Genomic DNA, 21,875 nt, shown 5'->3' on the forward strand with positions numbered 1-21,875 from the left:
ATGAAGGCAGTCAAAAGGTACAAACTCTCAGTTATAAAATAAATAAGTACTAGGGATGTAATGTATGATATGATAATATAATTAACACTGCTGTTAATGTTAATTATGTTATATATGAAAATTGCTAAGAGTTCTCATCACAAGGAAAAATATATATTTTTTCTTATCTTTTTCATTTTGTATTTATATGAGATGATGGATGCTCACTAAACCTACTGTGATAATCATTTCATCATGAATGCAAGTCAAATTATTCTGTTGTACACCTTAAACTTATACAGTGCTGTATGTCAACTATATCTCAATAAAACTGGAAGAAAAGTTATGGTCATGAAGATTGTACAGAAAGAAAAATGCTTATGATGAATTGCTAATTTGTTGACACATGACATCTACCCAATTCAAATAAATTTTAGCAGACAGGAAATTTATTGGTCATGAACTTTGAGAAAGGTCAAACAATTAAATCATAGGAAGGCCAGGGTTATGGATCAACCTCAGAAAGAGCTACATCCAGAATTCCTAATAGCACCCGGGCTCTCTCTACAGTTCAGCCAATTTACATTTTCACAGCCATCCCCATAATAACTGAATAGATAATTAAAAGGGAGATATTATTTCCCTTATGGGAGGAAAGAGATTCCTGGCTAAAAATAATTCTTTAAAACATCATAAGCTGCTGAGTGTGTGGGGGAGAGAGCGGCGGGCGGGCGCCGGAGGGAGGGAGGGAGGGAGGAAGGGAGCGAGCGAGCGAGCGAGCAAGCAAGCGACGCGGGCCGCCCCTGCCGCCCCTGTCGCCCCCGCCGCCGCCGCCGCCGCCCTAGCGGCCTCCTTCCCTCCCCTCCCTCCCGTCGCCCTGCCGCGGGGAGGGGCTCGCGTCGCCGTCTCCAGCCGCTCCCGATGAAGCAGCTGCCGACGCAGGGAAACAGGTCTCGTTCTAGATCTGACAGAGATTCTAGAACTAGTTCATCCTAATCTGTCATAATCCCATTATTATGACTCTGATGGTCGTTACCATAGGCGCTCCCCTTATAGAGAGAGGGCACGCTATTCGCGGCCATATACAGATAACAGGGCAAGAGAAAGTTCTGATTCACTAGATGAGTATGAGAAGACATATTCAAGGCGCACATCATCTCATTCTTACTTAGAGACTAAGTAAGAGAGTCCTCTTACTTAGAGATGGAGAAGAGAAGAAAGTATTCTTCAAAATTAGAAAGAGAATCCAAAAGGACTTCAGAAAATGAAGCAATGAAAAGATGTTCTCCTCCCACTAATCAACTGGGATTCCGACGGGGGTCATCATATTCCAAGCATGGTAACACTGCTTCCCGTTATAAATCTGTCCCTTCAAAACCTGCACCTAAGTCTGATCAATTTAAAAATTCTTTCTGTTGTACAGAATTGAATGAGGAAATCAAACAGTCTCATTCTTTCAGTTTACAGACTCCTTGTTCAAAAGGTAGTGAATTAAGAATGATTAGTAAAGTTCCTGAAAGAGAGAAGATTGGGTCTCCATCTCCAACAAATAGATTAAATGATTCACCTCTTTTAAAAAGCTAGATGAATCACATGTTTTTAAGTCTGAATTTATAGGACATGATAGCCATGATAGTATTAAGGAATTAGACTCTTTATGTAAAGTGAAGAATGATCAATTAAGAAGTTATTGTCCCACAGAATTTAATATCAACGGATCTCCTGGGGCAGGATCTGATTTGGCAACATTTTGCACTTCTAAACGTGACAGTTTTTTTTTTTTTTACATCTTCATTGGAGTATAATTGCTTAACAATGGTTAGTTTCTGCTTTATAACAAAATGAATCAGTTATACATATACATATGTTCCCATATCCCCTCCCTCTTGCGTCTCCCTCCCACCCTCCCTATCCCACCCTTCTAGGTGGTCACAAAGCACTGAGCTGATCTCCCTGTGCTATGCAGCTGCTTCCCACTAGCTATCTACCTTACATTTGGTAGTGTATATATGTCCATGCCTCTCTTTCGCTTTGTCACAGCTTATCCTTCCCCCTCCCCATATCCTCAAGTCCATTCTCTAGTAGGTCAGAGTCTTTATTACTGTCTTACCCCTAGGTTCTTCATGACATTTTTTTCTTCTTAAATTCCATATATTTGTGTTAGCATATGGTATTTCTCTTTCTCTTTCTGACTTACTTCACTCTGGATGACAGACTCTAGGTCTATCCACCTCATTACAAATAGCTCAATTTCATTTCTTTTTATGGCTGAGTAATATTCCATTGTATATATGTGCCACATCTTCTTTATCCATTCATCTGATGATGGACATTTAGGTTGTTTCCATCTCCGGGCTATTGTAAATAGGGCTGCTATGAACATTTTGGTACATGACTCTTTTTGAATTATGGTTTTCTCAGGGTATATGCCTAGTAGTGGGATTGCTGGGTCATATGGTAGTTCTATTTTTAGTTTGTTAAGGAACCTCCATACTGTTCTCCATAGTGGCTGTACCAATTCACATTCCCACCAGCAGTGCAAGAGGGTTCCCTTTTTCCCACACCCTCTCCAGCATTTATTGTTTCTAGACTTTTTGAGGATGGCCATTCTGACTGGTGTGAGATGATATCTCATTGTAGTCTTGATTTGCATTTCTCTAATGATTAAAGATGTTGAGCATTCTTTCATGTGTTTGTTGGAAGTCTGTATATCTTCTGTGGAGAAATGTCTATTTAGGTATTCTGCCCATTTTTGGATTGGGTTGTTTTTTTGTTATTGAGCTGCATGAGCTGCTTATAAATTTTGGAGATTAATCCTTTGTCAGTTGCTTCATTTGCAAATATTTTCTCCCATTCTGCGGGTTGTCTTTTCGTCTTGTTTATGGTTTCCTTTGCTGTGCAAAAGCTTTGGAGTTTCATTAGGTCCCATGTGTTTATTTTTGTTTTTATTTCCATTTCTCTAGGAGGTGGGTCCAAAAGGATCTTGCTGTGGTTTATGTCATAGAGTGTTCTGCCTATGTTTTCCTCTAAGAGTTTGATAGTTTCTGGCCTTACATTTAGGTCTTTAATCCATTTTGAGCTTATTTTTGTGTATGGTGTTATGGAGTGATCTAAGCTCATACTTTTACATGTCCCTGACTGCCGTAGTCCAGCTCCAGCGAGTCCAGGGATACCCGAGGGATGGATAGCGTCGGCGAAGGAAATAATTCTATTACACTTCTTAAAGTATCAGCATTGCATGTTTCTCTTTCTGAAGTCTTTATTCTTCATTCTTCTTCTATTGTTTACAATCACAGGTTTATATATTGTAGTTGATTACATTACCAGGTACGTGGCCAAACAATCTTAGCACAATCAAACCTCAAAATGTTCTATAAAGATTTTTTTTTTAAAATATCCCCTAGTTTCTAGATGTCCTATTAAAATATTTCCCCAAGTTCCCATTAATCACAGGTTGTTTCTTAGTAACCAAGCCAAGCAGTTATATGATTATTTCAATTGTAAAAGTTGGAGCTACTTGTTCCTATTTCTCTTCTTGCATGGGCAACCTTTTACAATGGTTCCATGAAAATATTTACAATGTACCTGCATGCTCTTTCTCGTTGTTTCCTTCAACTGAGACAGTGTTTTCTCCCTATCCTGGCAACCAATTCTGCTCTAGTCATTTGCTTTTCTATAATTCATCTTCCTTTATAATAGAACCATAAATTTCCTATGTCATCAGGAACTCCGGCCCATGGCCATAACTCCATACTAGAGGGTGTTTTTCATAAAAACATCCCCTTAGTTCCAGGCTCTTAATTCTTTACCCATTTCCCCGGCGCTTTAGTAGGTACTTCCCATTCTGTGGTAGTTTCAGGAGGGGAAGTCCTAGAGGAATTTTTCTTTCACGTGGAGCAACATCCCACCAAAATTGCCCCTGTATGTAAATTTATTATCATAAAACATAACAACGGAGCTGTAGTCCACCTTCCTGGCACGGCGCTGCCTTGCAGTTTCGCCTTCCATTGCTCATGACTTTGTCATGGTGCAATGGCTCCAAGATGGCTTCTGACATCTCCCCCTTTTTTATTTTTTAAAAGTGCAGTATGGAGCTTCCCTGGTGGCGCAGCGGTTGAGAGTCCGCCTGCCGATGCAGGGGACACCGGTTCGTGCCCCGGTCTGGGAAGATCCCACATGCTGCAGAGCAGCTGGGCCTGTGAGCCATGGCCGCTGAGCCTGCGCATCCGGAGCCTGTGCTTCGCAACGGGAGAGGCCACAACAGTGAGAGGCCCATGTACCGCACCAAAAAAAAAAAAAAAAAAGTGCAGTATGTAGCTCCACGGAAAGTTGTTTGATGCTTTTAATAATTATTCTGATGATGACAGGAAGTAAAAATATCAGAATTAGTACAACGACTGCAATGATTCCTCCATTAATGAGCATTGAGAATAAGGTTTTATGTGACACAAATCACTTAGTACTTTCAAAAAAATTCTGAGCAAACTGTGCCGGAGATAAATCTAAGTTTGTATTTCCTATGTCATGAATCTCTTGATGTAATTTAGTAAGGTCTAAACTAACATCTGTTTGGTTCCAAACTCCCATAATATGAGTCTGAATTTGTTTCCAAGAATATAATGATTCATTCACTTTTAAAGGAGTAACACAAATCCATCTATATTTTTTATGACACCTCAAAGCTAATCTTACTTTGAGCGCTGTTAATTCCTGCCCTATTGTAAAATTGCTTCTTCTAAGGCATCCATCCACCTTTGCTTCTAACTTTCTGTCTATAAGTTCCTGAGTAGCCAGGGCTAAAGATACATTTTTTGAAAGATCATTTACATGTTAAGCTGTATGTACTTGTTAAGCTAAGGAACTTATTGAAAGAGAAAATGATGCTATTACAGCTATAAATGTAGATATTCCTACAATTAAAGCTGCAACAAATCTCTTTGAACATAATAAAACTTCAGTTTCATGCAAAACTTGTAAGCCATAATCATCATACCAGGCAGAGGATAATTTTACAGGCAACATAATGTATGGTGGTCGTTTAAGAATCATTAAAACTTGTACATTCATAGAGGGATTTATACAACTTGTCAAAATACAATCATAGCAATGTGTCCAAAAAGTAGAATCAGAAGTATTATGATAAATATTTAGATCCACATATTTTGGGGCTACCAAGGATACATAAGGTGCTGACACACAAGCCTGCATAGAATAAATGCCCATATTTTTAGGTCTATGAAGAATAACTGGCGATGGTGCAGCAATAGCTTTCCAAAGCTGGGTCTGTGCATAATACATATTATCTTAAGCCATAGTTAGGATAGGAGGCACCCATCCTCCAGTGTGCCATCTATTAACATGCATAGAAGCAGGAATGAATGAATTATTCCAATCATAATGTGCATGATGTTGTAAATAAGATCTGTAATCCTTAGATGGATCAGGATTACTCCAGTCATGCACATTTTTTGTGTTATCCTGTATGGGAATATCTATTCTTGAAGAATATATACAATAATTCCATGTAGGAAATCCTGTATTGGCATCTACAGCATCCCAGTTACTATCCAATTGGTCTTCCAGAGATTGTAATATAGATGATTGTATTCCTGTACGAATACCATAAGGAGGATTACAAGGAGGAAATTTTAAAGGATGAAAGGAAGGTTGATTATAAGTTGGATCTTCTCCGGGTGCTAGATAAATCAAAGACCAAAGAATTCTCTTATTAGATTGACTCGAAGGAGAAGCAGTAAGCTGTCCTTTAAGAAAAACCGGTATACATCCATTCTTACGAGAGGCTACAGAATTATTAATCGATGGAAATATAAAACATACAGGATGGAACCCTGATTTTCCATGAAAAGTAAAATTATTATTTGTTTTAAATTTATTATATGGATAGGAGCTTATGGCTCCTCCCATTAACCTGCGCATAGTAGTAGATACTGGTATATCCTCATTATCACAGGCTACAGTTTATAAAATTGGTGGATCAGGGAGATAAGTCCAATAAGAATTACCCAAAGCATTTCCCCTAGTTACCTGGCAGGCCAATATAGCAAGCATAGCAACAAAAAGATTTCCAGGTGTTAAGGTAGCTCCCTGGTCTGTTACCACTTTCTCGGCGTCGTCAGCAAGTCGTTTAATCTGACCCCAAGTTGGTGGATTCGAAGTTCTCGTAGAGACGGCTTGTCTCTTGCGAGGTCTCAGGCGCGGACGCGGCAGACAAAGAATTGGTCTCTCTCCGATGGTGAGGTTTTGTATCTGCTGCAGCAGCGGTTCTTTAGCTGATGGTGATTCATCAGCTGACGTCTCCGGCTGTGGTGGCTTGTGCCTGATTGGAAAGTGGTAAGGCGGGGGCGGAGGGCCCGACATGTCTGATGAGACGGTCAGGCACCCACAACGGCGAGTCGGCGCCCTGTGGAAATACACAAGCATACTCTCTGCCACTGGTTAGTAAAATATCACGTCCTTTCCATTGACCAGTGAGCAGATCCTTCCATTTCACCCTAGGTTTAGGTTTATTAATATCGGGATTCCAATGCCTCATCATGGCAGTATTACCTTGTGAATCAGTATTCAAATTATTTAATACAAATAGTGCGTGTTGAAGAATGTGATGTGGAGAACTGTACTTGAACTCCCTTTGCTGTAATTTTGTAATTTGAACTTTTAAAGTATGATGGGCTCTTTCCACTATTGCTTGACCCTGAGGATTACAGGGGATTCCAGTAGAATGGGAAATATTAAATTTTTCACAAAAGTCTTTAAAAGCCTTTGAAACACAGGCAGGAGCATTATCCGTTTTTAGAGCTTTTGGAATGCCTAGAAAGGCAAAACAGAAAAATAAGTGTTACATAACATCCTTAAAAGCTTCTCCGGTTCTTGCTGAGGCAAGAATTACATGAGAATAAGTATCCACTGAAACACGTACATAAGACAGCTTTCCAAAAGTTGGCACATGAGTTACATCCATTTGCCATAACACATTAGGTAATAATCCTCTAGGGTTGACCCCCATGGGCAAACTGGATGAATAAGTTGGTGTGGACAATTTTAAACTATAGATCTGGCTATCTCCCGAGGCAGTTGAAATTGATATCGCAGAGCTGCGGAATTTTGATGATGCAAATTATGCGAAGCTAGTGCCTCCTCAATACAAGGGAAAGCTACAATTCGTGTCAAAAGGTCAGCTTGGCGATTACCTTCACATATGCTTCCAGGCAAGTTAGAATGTGACCTTACATGACCGACATAATAAGGTAAAGAACGTGCCCAAACTTGTTTTTGTAAACAATTTAAAAGATCAAAAATTGTAGTTTTATGCTCTGGCAAGACTGCGGTTTCTATATGAGGAAATAGCTTAACCACATACTGTGAGTCTGAATATAAATTGAAAGTCTGGTTCTGCAGCTCAGCAAAAGCATGTATTATTGCAATTAATTCCGCTTTTTGAGCAGAAGTTTCCTGAGTTTGAATTACCTTTGGAACATTATTAATAAGTAAAGCAGCTTTTCCATTAGATGATCCATCTGTAAAAACTAAAGCTGCATCTTCTATTGGCTGATCAACATAGCAGTTAGGAAATATAACTGGATGTGTAGCAAAAAATTGTAACAGCGGATGTTTTGGCAAATGAAACAGAATTTGTCCAGTATAAGAACTAAGAGCTGGGCTTCCCTGGTGGCGCAGTGGTTGAGAGTCCGCCTGCCGATGCAGGGGACACAGGTTCGTGCCCCGGTCCGGGAAGATCCCACATGCCACAGAGCGGCTAGGCCCGTGAGCCATGGCCGCTGAGCCTGTGCGTCCGGAGCCTGTGCTCCGCAAGGGGAGAGGCCACAACAGTGAGAGGCCCACGTAACAAAAAAAAAAAAAAAAAAAGAACTAAGAGCTATTTGCCAGTCTTCATCATTCTGTAATAAAATTTGTAGTTGATATTTATTATAAGGGATAATTATATTAGTTACATCTTTTCCAAACAATTCCTTACTTCTTTTTCTTCCTTTAGCTATTAAAGTTGCTGTTAACATAGGATAGGAACTATTTTCTTTGAAGTAGCTGGTAAATGGATCCATTCCAAAGGTCCTTCCTGCCAAAGTATACCCGTAGGTGTGACTGGAATGGGCAAGATTAGCAAATACCATTCTTTTGTGTAATCTATTCTTTGTAAGAAGCAGTTGTTTAAAGCAGATTCAATAGACTGTAAAGCCTTTTCTGCTTCAGGAGTCATATTTCTAGATGAGGTTGGATCTGAATTTCCTTGTAATATGTTAAATAAAGGCTTCAATTCTGCTGTAGTTATTTTTAAATAAGGTCTAATCCAATTAATATCTCCCAATAGTTTTTGATAGTCATTTAATGTTCGTAAATTATCTTTCCGAAGTTGTAATGGTTGATGTGTCACAGTTGTGTATGTATTATTCTCCCTAAATAAGTCATAGGTGGTTCAGTTTGAATCTTTTCTGGAGCTATTTGGAGTCCATTTTTTTGTAATGCCTCTGTTAAATGCTGTAAGACTTCTTGTAAATATCCTCTACCTGAATGGGCCAACAATATATCATCCATATAGTGTATCATATATACTTCCGGATTATTAATTCTTATTTCTGTTATAGCCTTATCCACAAATTTCTGACATAAGGTTGGACTATTTTTCATTCCCTGAGGTAATACCTTCCATTGATATCTTTGATAAGGTTGTTTAAAGTTAGTAGAGGGTACACTAAAAGCAAATCTTTTTCTATCTTGAGGGTCCAAAGGAATAGTAAAAAAGCAATCTTGTAGATCTATAATAATTATATTATAATTTATTGGAACAGCAACAGGAGAGGGCAATCCAGGCTGTAAAGCTCCCATATCTTCCATAGTATTATTAATTGCCCTTAGATCTTGTAAGAGTCTCCATTTTCCTGATTTTTTCTTTATTACAAAAATTGGTGTATTCCATGGACTGTTAGAACTTTCAGTATGTCCTGCTTCTAATTGCTGTTGTACCAATTGTCTTGCTGCTGACAATTTTTCCATAGTTAATGGCCATTGTTCTACCCATACAGGAAGATCTGATTTCCAAGAAATGGGGTCAGCAGCTCGAGCAATGGCCATATTTATAAATTTGGATAACCCAAACCTTGCCTAAATTTATGTTGTTTAGTTAGTATGGGCAACATATCACCTTGTTGTTCCTTACCTAATCCCTTATTGGGATCATATCTCATATTTAACATTTGAGAAGTAACCTTTTCATCTGGGCTATATAATAGCATTCTCGTTTGTGCAATATATCTCTTCCACAAAGGGTAAATGGCAAAGAAGGTATTATATAAGGATAAAATGTACCTGATTGACCTTCTTCATTGGTCCAATGCAATATTTGCAAACGTTTGCTACAGATGGAGCTTTCCCCAAACCTGTAAGCTCATTATGAGTACTTTTAGTTGGCCAGGCTGGAGGCCAATCCTTACCAGCCACACAGGACACATCTGCTCCAGTATCCAATAATCCTATAATCTCTTTTCCATTAACCCTTAGTGCTTTTGTAGGTCTAGACTGGGTAATTTCCTGTACCCAAAAAGCCATATCACTAGATCCAAAACCTCCTTCATTTCTAGGTTTATCAATTACAGATTGTCCCGTCTGATAGTATGGGAGCAAAAGCAATTGAGCTATTCTTTGACCTTTAAATATTTGTCGCGTTTTTGTAGGGGGAGCCACCATAATTTGTAGTTGTCCTGTATAGTCAGAATCTATAACACAGCAAAACTGTTAATCCTGCAAGAGATGATGAACTTCTTCCCAATATGAGACCCAATACACCTTCTGGCAATGGCCCTTTGATTCCAGTAGGAATTTTTATTGGAGGAGCATCAGGAGTTAATATTGTTGAGGTGGTGGAACACAAGTCCAATCCTGCACTGCCTGGGGTTGCTCTGAAGAGTTCTGAGATGGAACGAAAGGAAGGAAGGGGTTCAGATGTTGGGATGTATTTATTTGTGTTGCCCCTATCATTTTTGGGGCCTGGGGCAGGCCCCCCTGGAAGTTTCCCGAATTCCCTGTGTCAGAATTAGGTGGTAAAAGTTGTCCATTCTTATGAAATTTAGATCTACATTCTTTTGCCCATTGATAACCCTTCTGACACCGTGGACATAAAGTCTTTGGAAGATTGACTTTTGAATTTATAGGTGAAGGAACCGATAGTGGAGGCATGTTAGGTGCTTCTTGTTGGTTATCTGCATTCTTATAAGGACATGCTCTACTAAAATGACCTGGCTTACCACAGGCATAACAATAATTTCCGGGAGTACCCCCAGCCATAATGACAGGAGCTCCTTTTTTCTTTATTATATTTTGTACATATTGTGGATACATTTCCCCTTTTAATGCAGCTGCTATAGCAACGCCCTGTATAAAGGCAGGTCCTACGTCAGCACATTGTTTAATAAAATCAGTTATATTTCCAGTTTTCCTAATAGGTCTCAATAATGCTTGACAGGTACTGTTTGCATTTTCAAATGCCAATTGCTTAACAAGCATATCAGCTGCCTCTTGATTGGTAATTACTCTCTGTACTGCCTGTGTTAATCTTGACACAAAGTCTTCATATGCTTCATCAGCCCTTTGCTTAATTTCCCCCAAGGTAGTTGCTTTCCCAGCCACTAAAGGAAGAGATTTCCAGGCATTAACAGCACAACTAGTGACCTGCATCAAGACTTCCTTATCTAGGTACATTTGACTTTGTGCAGTATCATAATCTCCCTCACCTATTAACATATCCAACAAGATATCAGCTTTCCTTTGTCTTTCATTAATTGCAGTTTGTTTTTTAGCTAAGTCTTCATATTCTGTTTTCCACAACAGATATTGCCCACCTGAGAGACAGACTCGAGCCACTTGGACACAATCATATGGTGTCATCCATCTGTTAGCAAGAGCATCTAGCAAAGTGAGTGTATAGGGAGCTAGTGGTCCATAATCAGCACATGCAGCCTTTAATTCTTTGAGAATCTTATAAGGCAGAGGTTCCCATGTCACCCCATCATCAAAGGCTCCTTCAAAACCTACAGGGAAACAAGCAGCAAATTATGGATCATCAGAGACCTGCATTCTTCTGGAATGCATCTTTGGCTTAATATTAAATGTATTTTTAATCATTTTGTTAGTTGGAGGAGGTGGAGGTGGTCTCAAAGGCATCTCTTGTTTATAATCTGGTAATGCAGGATAACTAATTTTTGGCAAAGGTGTTTTTGTCTCAGAATTAATAACAGGAAAATCCCAAGGATTTGGCTCTCTATGATAAGCAGCAGCAGCCTCCTCCAGGTCTTTTCGGTCCTGAGGGGACAACGCATCATCATCATCATAATCTATTTTACATTTTTCAAATGTAGCTGCCAATACTTTCTTGGGAGGTGGTTTTGGAGGTATTAAGGGAGTACTTTCATCTGGAATTCCCATATAAGGTATTCTCTGTCTTTCTTGTACTGGATCTAAGGTATCTCTAATGAGATACCATAGAGCAAAAGTATCTACAGGAACTTTTTCAGGACCATGAAGAGAATAATATGCTTTTAATTGATCCCCTACCTTAGCCCATGTATCCAAATTAACTGTACCTTCCTCTGGGAACCATGGACATTGTTCTTGAATAAAGTTAAAAAAGTTAGCTAATTGACTAGTAGTTACCTTAAGACCTCTTCCAGATAACATATGTTTAATAATATCAATAAATAATTTTCTCTCTTTAGATTCCTTATGACCCATAGTTAACTTACCTTTTATATAACTTATTAGATTATCCACCCTTCACTTACCTAGCCTATACTCTGCAAGGGGGTCTGCAGCACCCTAGGTGGAAGCCTAGCTATCCCGAACTCACTCTATTTACACTCACCCTTCAGGTCCCTGTTCGGGCGCCACTTGCCGTAGTCCAGCTCCAGCGAGTCCAGGGATACCCTAGGGATGGATAGCGTCGGCGAAGGAAATAATTCTATTACACTTCTTAAAGTATCAGCATTGCATGTTTCTCTTTCTCAAGTCTTTATTCTTCATTCTTCTTCTATTGTTTACAATCACAGGTTTATATATTGTAGTTGATTACATTACCAGGTACGTGGCCAATCTTCGCACAATCAAACCTCAAAATGTTCTATAAAGATTTTTTTTAAAAAAATCCCCTCGTTTCTAGATGTCCTATTAAAATATTTCCCCAAGTTCCCATTAATTACAGGTTGTTTCTTAGTAACCAAGCCAAGCAGTTATATGATTATTTCAATTGTAAAAGTTGGAGCTACTTGCTCCTATTTCTCTTCTTGCATGGGCAACCTTTTACAATGGTTCCATGAAAATATTTACAATGTACCTGCATGCTCTTTCTCGTTGTTTCCTTCAACTGAGACAGTGTTTTCTCCCTATCCTGGCAACCAATTCTGCTCTAGTCATTTGCTTTTCTATAATTCATCTTCCTTTATAATAGAACCATAAATTTCCTATGTCATCAGGAACTCCGGCCCATGGCCATAACTCCATACTAGAGGGTGTTTTTCATAAAAACATCCCCTTAGTTCCAGGCTCTTAATTCTTTACCCATTTCCCCGGTGCTTTAGTGGGTACTTCCGATTCTCTAGAAGTTTCAGGAGGGGAAGTCCTAGAGGAATTTTTCTTTCACGTGGAGCAACATCCCACCAAAATTGCCCCGTATGTAAATTTATTATCATAAAACATAACAACGGAGCTGTAGTCCACCTTCCTGGCACGGCGCTGCCTTGCAGTTTCGCCTTCCGTCGCTCATGACTTTGTCATGGTGCAATGGCTCCAGGATGGCTTTCGACACCTGACCAGTTTTCCCAGCACCACTTATTGAAGAGGCTGTCCTTTCTCCACTGTATATTCCTGCCTCCTTTATCAAAGATAAGGTTACCATATGTGCGTGGGTTTATCTCTGGGCTTTCTATCCTGTTCCATTGATCTATCTTTCTGTTTTTGTGCCACTACCATACTGTCTTGATTACTGTAGCTTTGTAGTATAGTCTGAAGTCAGGGCGACTGATTCCTCCAGCTCCATTTTTCGTTCTCAAGATTGCTTTGGCTATTCGGGGTCTTTTGTGTTTCCATACAAACTGTGAAATTTTTTGTTCCTGTTCTGTGAAAAATGCCAGTGGTAGTTTGATAGGGATTGCATTGAATCTGTAGATTGCTTTGGGTAGTAGAGTCATTTTCACAATGTTGATTCTTCCAATCCAAGAACATGGTATATCTCTCCATCTATTTGTATCATCTTTAATTTCTTTCATCAGTGTCTTATAATTTTCTGCATACAGGTTTTTTGTCTCCTTAGGTAGGTTTACTCCTAGATATTTTATTCTTTTTGTTGCAATGGTAAGAGGGAGTGTTTTCTTGATTTCACTTTCAGATTTTTCATTATTAGTATATAGGAATGCCAGAGATTTCTGTGCATGAATTTTGTATCCTGCTACTTTACCAAATTCATTGATTAGCTCTAGTAGTTTTCTGGTAGCATCTTTAGGATTCTCTATGTATAGTATCATGTCATCTGCAAACAGTGACAGCTTTACTTCTTCTTTTCCGATTTGGATTCCTTTTATTTCCTTTTCTTCTCTGATTGCTGTAGCTAAAACTTCCAAAACTATGTTGAATAAGAGTGGTGAGAGTGGGCAGCCTTGTCTTATTCCTGATCTTAGTGGAAATGCTTTCAGTTTTTCACCATTGAGGACAATGTTAGCTGTGTGTCTGTCATATATGGCCTTTATTTTCTTGAGGAAAGTTCCCTCTATGCCTACTTTCTGCAGGGTTTTTATCATAAATGGGTGTTGAATTTTGTCGAAAGCTTTCTCTGCATCTATTGAGATGATCATATGGTTTTTCTCCTTCAATTTGTTAATATGAGGTTAATATCACGTTGACTGATTTGCGTAGATTGAAGAATCCTTGCATTCCTGGAATAAACCCCACTTGATCATGGTGTATGATCCTTTTAATGTGCTGTTGGATTCTCTTTGCTAGTATTTTGTTGAGGATTTTTGCATCGATGTTCATCAGTGATATTGCCCTGTAGTTTTCTTTCTTTGTGACATCCCTGTCTGGTTTTGCTATCAAGGTGATGGTGGCCTCGTAGAATGAGTTTGGGAGTGTTCCTCCCTCTGCTATATTTTGGAAGAGTTTGAGAAGGATAGGTGTTAGCTCTTCTCTGAATGTTTGATAGAATTCGCCTGTGAAGCCATCTGGTCCTGGGTTTTCGTTGTTGGAACATTTTTCTTATCACAGTTTCAATGTCACTGCTTGTGATTGGTCTCTTCATATTTTCTATTTCTTCCTGATTCAGCCTTGGCAGCTTGTGCATTTCTAAGAATTTGTCCATTTCTTCCAGGTTGTCCATTTTATTGGCATAGAGTTGCTTGTAGTAATCTCTCATGATCTTTTGTATTTCTGCAGTGTCAGTTGTTACTTCTCCTTTTTCATTTCTAATTCTATTGATTTGAGTCTTCTCCCTTTTTTTCTTGATGAGTCTGGCTAATGGTTTATCAATTTTGTTTATCTTCCCAAAGAACCAGCTTTTAGTTTTATTGATTTTTGCTATCGTTTCCTTCATTTCTTTTTCATTTATTTCTGATCTGATTTTTATGATTTCTTTCCTTCTGCTAACTTTGGGGTGTTTTTGTTCTTCTTTCTCTAATTGCTTTAGGTGCAAGGTTAGGTTGTTTATTCGAGATGTTTCCTGTTTCTTAAGGTGGGATTGTATTGCTATAAACTTCCCTCTTAGAACTGCTTTTGCTGCGTCCCATAGGTTTTGGGTCGTCGTGTCTCCATTGTCATTTGTTTCTAGGTATTTTTTGATTTCCTCTTTGATTTCTTCAGTGATCACTTCGTTATTAAGTAGTGTATTGTTTAGCCTCCATGTGTTTGTATTTTTTACAGATCTCTTCCTGTAATTGATATCTAGTCTCATAGCATTGTGGTCGGAAAAGATACTTGATACAATTTCAATTTTCTTAAATTTACCAAGGCTTGATTTGTGACCCCAGATATGATCTATCCTGGAGAATGTACCATGAGCACTTGAGAAAAATGTGTATTCTGTTGTTTTTGGATGGAATGTCCTATAAATATCAATTAAGTCCATCTTGTTTAATGTATCATTTAAAGCTTGTGTTTCCTTATTTATTTTCATTTTGGATGATCTGTCCACTGGTGAAAGTGGGGTGTTAAAGTCCCCTACTATGAATGTGTTACTGCCAATTTCCCCTTTTATGGCTGTTAGTATTTGCCTTATGTATTGAGGTGCTCCTATGTTGGGTGCATACATATTTGCAATTGTTATATCTTCTTCTTGGATCGATCCCTGGATCATTATGTAGTGTCCTTCTTTGTCTCTTCTAGTAGTCTTTATTTTAAAGATTATTTTGTCTGATATGAGAATTGCTACTCCAGCTTTCTTTTGGTTTCCATTTGCATGGAATATCTTTTTCCATCCCCTTACTTTCAGTCTGTATCTGTCTCTAGGTCTGAAGTGGCTCTCTTGTACACAGCATATATATGGGTCTTGTTTTTGTATCCATTCAGCCAATCTGTGTCTTTTGGTGGGAGCATTTAGTCCATTTACATTGAAGGTAATTACCGGTATGTATCTTCCTATTCCCATTTTCTTAATTGTTTTGGGTTCGTTATTGTAGGTCTTTTCCTTCTGTTGTGTTTCTTGCCTGGAGAAGTTCCTTTAGCATTTGTTGTAAAGCTGGTTTGGTGGTGCTGAACTCTCTCAGCTTTTGCTTGTCTGTAAACGTTTTAATTTCTCCATCAAATCTGAATGAGATCCTTGCTGGGTAGAGTAATCTTGGTTGCAGGTTTTTCTCCTTCATCACTTTAAATATGTCCTGCCACTCCCTTCTGGCTTGCAGAGTTTCTGCTGAAAGGTCAGCTGTTAACCTGATGGGGATTCCCTTGTGTGTTATTTGTTGTTTTTCCCTTGCTGCTTTTAATATGTTTTCTTTGTATTCAATTTTTGACAGTTGGATTAATATGTGCCTTGGCCTATTTCTCCTTGGATTTATCCTGTATGGGACTCTCTGTGCCTCCTGGACTTGACTGACTATTTCCTTTCCCATATTAGGGACGTTTTCAACTATAATCTCTTCAAATATTTTCTCAGTCCTTTCTTTTTCTCTTCTTCTTCTGGAACCCCTGTAATTCGAATGTTGGTGCGTTTAATGTTGTCCCAGAGGTCTCTCAGACTGTCCTCAGTTCTTTTCATTCTTTTTTCTTTCTTCTGCTCTGCAGTAGTTATTTCCACTATTTTATCTTCCATGTCACTTATCCGTTCTTCTGCCTCAGTTATTCGGCTATTGATCCCATCTAGAGTATTTTTAATTTCATTTATTCTGTTTCTAATCGTTGCTTGATTCACCTTTAGTTCTTCTAGGTCCTTGTTAACTGTTTCTTGCATTTTGTCTATTCTATTTCCAAGATTTTGGATCATCTTTACTACCATTATTCTGAATTCTTTTTCAGCCTGTCCTCAAACTGAGAAGTTCTTCTTTCATAAAGCAACAGAGAAGAATTCAGAAATTTCTTTTACGCAGCTCAACCAAAAACAGACAGATAATCACCTGTCTGAAATTGCTCATCCTCAGAGTGATGGGCTTGATAGTACAAGTCATACAGACATAAAATCTGACCCTCTAGGTCATCCAAATTCTGAGGAAGCAGTGAAAGCCAAAATAACTTCTAGGCAGCAAGAAGAGCTACCAGTTTATTCTTCTGATGATTGTGAAGATGTTTCAAGTAAGTCTCGGCAACAGACCAGTTTCCCTATCAGGCCAGAGGGTAGACTGGGAAAAACAGAGTCAAATTTTTCTTCTTGTGAGATCTCCCGAGTGGATGGTTTCCCTTCATCAGAAGAGCTCAGAAGTCTAGGGTGGGACTTCTCTCAACAAGAAAAGCCTACTACCACATATCAGCAACCTGACAGCAGCTATGGAGCCTGTGGTGGACACAAGTATCAGCAAAGTGCCGAACAGTACAGTGGGACACCTAATTACTGGCAAGGCAATGGCTACTGGGATCCAAGATCAGCAGGCAGACCGCCCGAAACTGGGGTTGTGTATGATCGAATTCAAGGGCAGGTACCAGATTCCTTAACAGATGACCGTGAAGAGGAGGAGAATTGGGATCAACGTGGAGGATCTCACATTTCAAGTCAGTCCAGTAAATTTTTTCTGTCCCTTCAGAAGGACAAGGTGTCAGTGCAAGCACCTGAAATAAGCAGCAATTCCATTAAGGACTCTTTGGCTGTGAATGAGAAGAAAGATCTTTCGAAAAACTTAGAAAAAAATGATATGGAAGATAGAGGGCCTCTTAAAAACAGGAGACAGGAATTGGAGAGTGATTCTGAACGTGATGGCGAGCTTCAGGACAGAAAGAAAGTTAGAGTGGAGGTAGAGCAGGGAGAGACAGCAGTGCCTCTAGGCTCAGCATTGGTTGGGCCTTCGTGTGTCATGGAGGACTTCAGGGACCCACAGCGGTGGAAGGAACGTGCCAAACAAGGGAAGATGCCTTGTTACTTTGATCTGATTGAAGAAAATGTTTATTCAACAGAAAGAAAGAAGAATAAATCCCATCGGGATTTTAAGCGAATGCAATGTCAGTGTACACCTCTTTCTAAAGATGAAAGAGCTCAAGGTGAAATAGCATGTGGGGAAGATTGTCTTAATCGTCTCCTCATGATTGAATGTTCTTCTCGGTGTCCAAATGGGGATTATTGTTCCAACAGACGGTTTCAAAGAAAACAGCATGCAGATGTGGAAGTCATACTCACAGAAAAGGCAGGCTGGGGCTTGAGAGCTGCTAAAGACCTTCCTTCGAACACTTTTGTCCTGGAATATTGTGGAGAGGTACTTGATCATAAAGAGTTTAAAGCCCGGGTAAAGGAGTATGCACGAAACAAAAACACCCACTCCTATTTCATGGCCCTGGAGAATGATGAGATAATAGATGCCACTCAGAAAGGAAACTGCTCCCGGTTCATGAATCACAGCTGTGAACCAAACTGTGAGGCTCAAAAATGGATTGTGAACGGACAACTGAGAGTTGGGTTTTTTACCACCAAACTGGTTCCTTCAGGCTCAGAGCTAACACTTGGCTATCAGAAAGAAGTGCAGAAATGTTTCTGTGGGTCGGCTAATTGCCGGGGTTACCTGGGAAGAGAGAACAGAGTCAGCATCAGAGCAGCAGGAGGGAAAATGAAGAAAGAACGATCTCGGAAGAAGGATTCGGTGGATGGAGAGCTAGAAGCTCTGATGAAGAATGGTGAGGGTCTCTCTGATACAAGCCAGGTGCTCAGCTTATCCTGGCTAATGGTTACAATTGAAACTTTGGAACAGAAACTTACCTGTCTCAAGCTCATACAGAACACACATTCACAGTCTTGCCTGAAGTCCTTTCTGGAACATCATGGGCTGTCTTTGCTGTGGATCTGGATGGCAGAACTAGGTGATGGCCGGGAAAGTAACCAGAAGCTTCAGGAAGAGATTATAAAGACTTTGGAACATTTACCCATTCCTACTAAAAATATGTTGGCGGACAGCAAAGTACTTCCTATTATTCAACGTTGGTCTCAAACCAAGACTGCTGTCCCTCAGCTGAGTGAAGGAGATGGGTATTCTAGCGAGAATACATCACGTGCTCACATACCACTCCACACACCTGATCCTTCCACCAAGCTGAGCATAGAAGCTGACACAGACACCCCCAAGAAGCGAATGTTTCGCAGACTTAAAATTATAAGTGAAAATAGCATGGACAGTGCGATCTCTGAGGCTACCAGCAAGCTAGAAGGCAACGATGGCAAAGAGAACCCTGAGCAGTTAGAAAACGTCCCTGTAGAAGAAGAGGAAGAGTTACAGTCACAACAGCTACTCATACAACAGCTGCCTGAATCTAAAGTTGATAGTGAAATTGCTGTGGAGGCCATTAAGCTACCCACATCGGAACCAGAGGCTGACACTGAAATAGAGCCTAAAGAGAGCAATGGCACAAAACTAGACGAACCTATTGCTGAGCAAACACCATCCCAAGATGAAGAGGAGGGGGTATCTGATATGGAGAGTGAGAGGAGCCAGGAACAGCCAGATAAAACAGTAGATATAAGTGATTTGGCCACCAAGCTCCTGGACAGTTGGAAAGACCTAAAGGAGGTATATCGAATTCCAAAGAAAAGTCAAACTGAAAAGGAGAGCACAATAACTGAACGAGGAAGGGATGCTGTTGGCTTCAGAGATCAAACAGTTGCCCCAAAGACTCCTAACAGGTCAAGAAAGAGAGACCCAGACAAACAAACTCAAAAGAAAGAGAAAAGGCAACGAAGGGGCTCCCTCTCACCACCACCTTCTCCCTATGAGCGGGGAACAAAAAGGCCAGGTGACAGATATGATACACCAACTTCCAAAAAGAAAGTACGAATTAAAGATCGCAATAAACTTTCTACAGAGGAGCGTCGAAAGTTGTTTGAGCAGGAGGTAGCTCAGCGGGAGGCTCAACAACAACAGCAGCAGATGCAGAACCTGGGAAGGACGTCTCCACTGCCCTATGACTCTCTTGGCTACAATGCCCCTCATCACCCCTTTGCTGGCTACCCACCAGGTTATCCCATGCAGGCCTATGTGGATCCCAGCAATCCTAATGCTGGAAAGGTGCTCCTCCCCACACCCAGCATGGATCCTGTGTGTTCTCCTGCTCCTTATGATCATTCTCAGCCCTTGCTGGGACGTTCTACAGAATCCCTTGCTGCCCCTCCACCTGTGCCAGTGGTGCCACATGTGGCAGCCCCTGTGGAAGTTTCCAGTTCACAGTATGTGGCCCAAAGTGATGGTGTGGTACACCAAGACTCCAGAGTCACCGTCTTGCCAGTGCCAGCCCCAGGCCCGGTCCAGGGACAGAATTATGGGGTTTGGGATTCAAACCAACAGTCCGTGAGTGTACAGCAGCAGTACTCTCCTGCACAGTCTCAAGGAACCATAGATTATCAAGGACAGGCTTGTCCAACTGTCTGTGGTGTGACATCACCCTATTCACAGACAACTCCACCAATTGTACAGAGTTATGCCCAGCCAAGTCTTCAGTACATCCAGGGACAACAGCTTTTCACAACTCACCCACAAGGAGTGGTGGTACAGCCAGCCACAGCCATGACTACAATAGTTGTACCAGGGCAGCCTCAGCCCTTACAGCCACCTGAAATGGTTGTGACAAATAATCTCCTGGATTTACCATCCCCACCTCCTCCCAAACCAAACACCATTGTCTTACCTCCCAACTGGAAGACAGCCCGAGGCCCAGAAGGGAAGATTTACTACTACCATGTGATCCCAAGGCAGATTCAGTGGGATCCTCCTACTTGGGAAAGCCCAGGAGATGATGCCAGCCTTGAGCATGAAGCTGAGATGGGCCTGGGAACCCCAACGTATGATGAAAATCCCATGAAGACCTCAGAAAAGCCTAAGACAGCAGAAGCACACACCTCCAGTGAGCTGGCTAAGAAAAGCAAACAAGTATTCAGAAAAGAGATGTCCCAGTTCATCGTCCAGTGCCTGAACCCTTACTGGAAACCTGACTGCAAAGTGGGAAGAATTACCACAACTGAAGATTTCAAACACCTAGCTCGCAAGCTGACTCACGGCGTTATGAATAAGGAGCTGAAGTACTGTAAGAACCCCGAGGACCTGGAGTGCAATGAGAATGTGAAACGCAAAACCAAGGAGTACATTAAGAAGTACATGCAGAAGTTTGGGGCTGTTTACAGACCCAAACAGGTCACTGAATTAGAGTGACCTTCAGGGCCAGGGTGGGAGGGCGGGCAAGCTGGTAGGAGAGACTCTGGGGAGAAGAAATCCCGTGGGTCCTCTCTCCCCACCCCACTGTCAGGGCTGTGCTACTGATGACACATCACCCTGGGGAATTCAAACCTGCAGATTTCAACTGAAAGCCACAAAAATGAGCTCCATCTACAACAAGCAGTCCCTGGTTGTGAGCTGTTGGGAGAGGCCATCTCATGCAAAGGTTTAGGCCCTTGAGACCTTCCCTTCTGTGACCCTGGCCAGCCCTGACCCCATTCTCAAGCCTGGGTCTCCTCCTTGGCGGTGCTGTCAGCGCACAGACTCATGCACATCCCCACCCACGACCCCTTACCCTGACGATCTGTATTATATTTTAATGTATACGTGAATATATTGAAAATAATTTGTAAAAACAACAAAAAACATCATAAGCTATTCAAATTCCAGGAGAAATACTCAAACACTCTTATCTTCAAGACAATGTTGGAAGATGGTAGTGCCCATATGCATTACTCTATCTTGATCTCAATGAAAGGAATCAGTAAGACCAAATGACTACAGCACTGCACGCTGGGGTCTCCTGAGTTTCTGATGAAAACCTGAAGAATGAGAGCACTATCAGACATACTAAGCATACACTAACACAATGCTGAAGATTCAAGCTTCTTAATTGTATAGAAATATGAGCTGTCTGGCTTAAGGTTTAATAAAAAATGCATTATAGTGTTAGAAAACTCTGAGTGCTTATGTAAAAACATGTACCTTTTTAAGACTAGTGCTAAGTGTATTCTTCTGCTTTAGGGCCATCTGTATAAATGGTATTAACTATGGCTGAGACAGAAAATACAAGTAAACACTTAAGACGGAGAAAAACTGAAGAGTGCAGTGGGCTTGAAAAAAAAAGTAAAAAATATAATGTAAACTCCGTTAACAGAAAATTGCTTACCAAAAGAAAAAAAAATACAAATTTCATAATATTTTCATTTTGGGAAGTCTAACCAGAAAGAGGAAAATTAAATCGGTACTTTCAAGGGGTCCTGCATGCCAAACACTACAAAA

The 21,875-nt window shown here is 40.4% G+C and overlaps 1 protein-coding gene and 1 pseudogene across 2 annotated transcripts; both read left to right on the forward strand.

The window, feature by feature from the left end:
- Window positions 1-212: 212 nt before the first annotated feature.
- On the forward strand, window positions 213-3,365 carry LOC308622425 (histone-lysine N-methyltransferase SETD2-like; annotated as a pseudogene). Its single transcript has one exon. The product of its transcript is annotated as a histone-lysine N-methyltransferase SETD2-like (transcript).
- Window positions 3,366-16,385: 13,020 nt separating this feature from the next.
- Window positions 16,386-20,860, forward strand: LOC308622775 (histone-lysine N-methyltransferase SETD2-like; the record flags this gene model as incomplete). Its single annotated transcript, XM_081244405.1, has 1 exon — window positions 16,386-20,860. A coding segment is annotated over one exon (4,425 nt), but the record flags the coding sequence as incomplete, so codon positions are not given.
- Window positions 20,861-21,875: the final 1,015 nt, after the last annotated feature.

Source organism: Mesoplodon bidens, assembly GCF_964165515.1.
Source record: "Mesoplodon bidens genome assembly, chromosome: 9".
In the NCBI taxonomy this organism is placed as follows: domain Eukaryota; kingdom Metazoa; phylum Chordata; class Mammalia; order Artiodactyla; family Ziphiidae; genus Mesoplodon; species Mesoplodon bidens.